The sequence below is a fragment of the Kryptolebias marmoratus genome, linkage group LG15, assembly GCF_001649575.2.
Source record: "Kryptolebias marmoratus isolate JLee-2015 linkage group LG15, ASM164957v2, whole genome shotgun sequence".
Classification (NCBI taxonomy): Eukaryota; Metazoa; Chordata; class Actinopteri; order Cyprinodontiformes; family Rivulidae; genus Kryptolebias; species Kryptolebias marmoratus.
This window is the reverse complement of record NC_051444.1, coordinates 25,630,515-25,633,780: the sequence shown is the minus strand read 5'-3', so window position 1 is coordinate 25,633,780 and position 3,266 is coordinate 25,630,515. Positions and strand designations below refer to the sequence as shown.

The 3,266-nt window shown below is 41.5% G+C and overlaps 1 protein-coding gene across 1 annotated transcript; it reads left to right on the top strand.

Moving 5' to 3' along the window:
* Positions 1 to 876: 876 nt before the first annotated feature.
* LOC108234773 (general transcription factor II-I repeat domain-containing protein 2-like) lies at positions 877 to 2,814 on the top strand. Its single transcript, XM_017414206.1, has one exon. The coding sequence runs from the start codon at positions 877 to 879 to the stop codon at positions 2,812 to 2,814; it is 1,938 nt and encodes a 645-aa protein (XP_017269695.1).
* The last annotated feature ends 452 nt before the right edge of the window (positions 2,815 to 3,266 follow it).

Below are 3,266 nucleotides of genomic sequence, written 5' to 3'. Positions count from 1 at the left end.
GGGTGGGGGGTGGGGTGGGGGGGGTTATTTTTCGAGATAAAGAGGGTAATTAATTTTATATTGCCAAAACATTTTCTGTGTATGTTTATCTTATGTTCTTTTGGGTCTGTTTACCAAATGATGTGCTATGAGAAATTCCCATGGATGTGAAAAAAAATATATATGTCAGAAGAGTTACAGAAAATTCTACACTTTTTTTATTTGTATGTAGTTTTATTTTATGTTTTTGATCAAAAAACAAAGACTTGTTTATATGAGATATACTCCAATGCCGAAATGATTGACGGTGAGCTGAGATATTTTTAGTGCATGTTGCTCCGCTGTGTGTGTTGCATTAATAAGTAGCTATTTTTACACAAATGACTTAAAATTACCCACAAAGCATTGCACTGCCTGCAGATTATTTTTCACTGCATACTGTTGGTGGAATATCTATTAGCATGGTGATAAATATGGAATTTTAAAATTAAATACAATTATTGTACATTGGAAGAAAGAATATCATTGATACGTGGAGACATGGACTCAACAGTATGTTATTTGAAACTCTTTATCTGTAATAAAAAGATGTAATAATATTAGCTGTAGGTCAGGGGTCGGGAACCTATGGCTCGCGAGCCAGGTGTGGCTCTTTTGATGATTGCATCTGGCTCGCAGATTTCGGCTTTTCAGATAAAGCATAAAATTTTATCACTTGTTTTAATCCATCCATCGATTTTCCACTGCTTCAGGGTTGCAGTTGGCTGCAGGAGCAATTGTCCATTATTTTAATTGGCTGATAATAGCCCACGTTGGCCGTTGTTGGGTAAACAGGTAAACGCCCCCTTTTGAATCAGTCTGAGCGGTCATTAGCTCAAAGCTAACCCTTCGACGAAGATGGCGAAAAGAAAAAAAGATGATGAGTATCGTACATTTCAGGACGAATGGACTGAAGAATTCGCCTTTGTGGAGAGAGCAGGTTCTGCGGTGTGCCTAATTTGCAATGACAAAATTGCATCGATGAAACGGTCGAATGTGAAGCGGCACTTTGACACACGACATGCTACCTTTGCATCAAAATACCCTGCGGGAGACAGCCGAAAGAAAGCGTGCCAAGAGCTACTGAGCAGGGTGCAAGCTACCCAGCAGCATCTCCGCGTATGGACCCGGCAAGGTGACTATAATTCCGCTAGTTTTGCTGGATCTTTAGCAATAGTGAGGAACGGAAAACCATTCACAGATGGCGAGTATGCTAAAACGTTCATGCTGGATGTAGCCAATGAACTTTTTGATGATCTTCCGAACAAAGACAAGATAATCAAACGGATACAAGACATGCCTCTGTCGGCAAGAACTGTTCATGATCGTACCGTCATGATGGCAACCCAAGTGGAGGAAACGCAAGTGAAGGACATAAATGCAGCGCCGTTCTTTTCCCTGGCTTTGGATGAGTCAACAGACGTAAGTCATTTGTCGCAGTTCAGTGTGATTGCAAGATATGCTGCTGGTGACACACTGCGCGAAGAAAGTCTTGCTGTTCTGCCAATAAAAGGGTCCACAAGAGGTGAAGATTTATTCAAGTCTTTCATGGAGTTTGCTCGTGAAAAAAATCTACCAATGGATAAACTTCTCTCAGTGTGTACTGATGGTGCTCCGTGTATGGTGGGAAAAAACAAAGGATTTGTGGCGCTTCTCCGTGAACATGAAAGTAGACCCATCCTAAGTTTCCATTGCATTCTACACCAGGAGGCACTTTGTGCTCAGATGTGTGACGGGCAGCTTGGCGAAGTGATGTCGCTGGTCGTTCGTGTGATCAACTTTATTGTTGCCCGAGCCTTAAATGATCGCCAGTTTAAAACACTGCTGGATGAAGTTGGAAATAACTATCATGGTCTGCTTCTGCACAGCAATGTGCGTTGGTTGTCAAGAGGGAAGGTGCTCAGCCGTTTTGCGGCTTGCCTGAACGAAATCCGGACTTTCCTTGAAATGAAAGGCATTGAGCATCCTGAGCTAGCCGAAACTGAGTGGCTCCTCAAGTTTTACTATCTCGTGGATATGACTGAACATCTGAACCAGCTCAACGTGAAAATGCAAGGCATTGGAAATACAGTGTTATCCCTTCAACACGCCGTGTTTGCTTTTGAAAACAAGCTGGAGCTCTTTATCATGGATCTTGAAACAGGTCGTTTACTACATTTTGAAAAAGTGAGACAATTTAAAGATGCATGCACAGCAAGTGAGCCCACTAAAAACTTTGATCTCAAACAGCTAGCTGGCTTCACATCCAGTCTCCTACAGTCGTTCAAAGCACGCTTTGGAGAATTTCGTGAGCACACTCGTCTTTTTAAGTTCATCACCCATCCAAACGAGTGTTCACTGAACGCAGACGACCTGAGTTACATTCCTGCCGTCTCCGTCAGAGATTTTGAAGCAGAAGTGGCTGACCTGAAGGCCTCAGACATGTGGGTGAATAAGTTCAAGTCACTGAATGAAGATTTGGAAAGAATCGCACGACAGAAAGCGGAGTTGGCGAGCAAGCACATGTGGACAGAAATGAAAAAACTTCAACCCGAAGACCAGCTGATTATCCAAACTTGGAACGCGCTTCCTGTCACATACGACACACTGAAGCGTGTGAGTATTGCTGTATTGACCATGTTTGGATCCACGTATTCATGTGAGCAGTCATTTTCACATCTTAAAAACATCAAGTCCAACCTACGATCACGTTTAACGGATGAAAGCCTCAATGCCTGCATGAAGCTTAACCTCACCAAGTACCAACCAGACTACAAAGCCATCAGCAAATCCATGCAGCACCAGAAGTCGCATTAATGGTGAGTATTATAACAACATTATTTAAAAGAATAAATTCAGAGGCTTATTATCCTCACATTTAGTTGAATTCGGTCTTAAAATATATATGGCTCTCACTGAAATAAATTTCCAAATAATTTGCTTTCATGGCTCTCTGAGTCAAAAAGGTTCCCGACCCCTGCTGTAGGTAATTAGATTATACTTGTTATATCAATGTTTCTTTGCTGTATAATGCTTGGTATATGTTAAGGCAAAAGAAAAAGTAAGTATTGACAGTTGTACCACACTGTGTGTTCTCAAAGAATGTGTTGTGAATGACTACAGCTACTTTTACATCAATTTTTAGGTCACTATCTGTCAAGCTGACTGAGTTATAGCCATTTTTGTGTTGACTAATGTCAGTTGGCTGTGGCGGCCAATTTACATTGAACTGGCTCTAAAATTTAACTAGTGTGGATGTATATCCAATG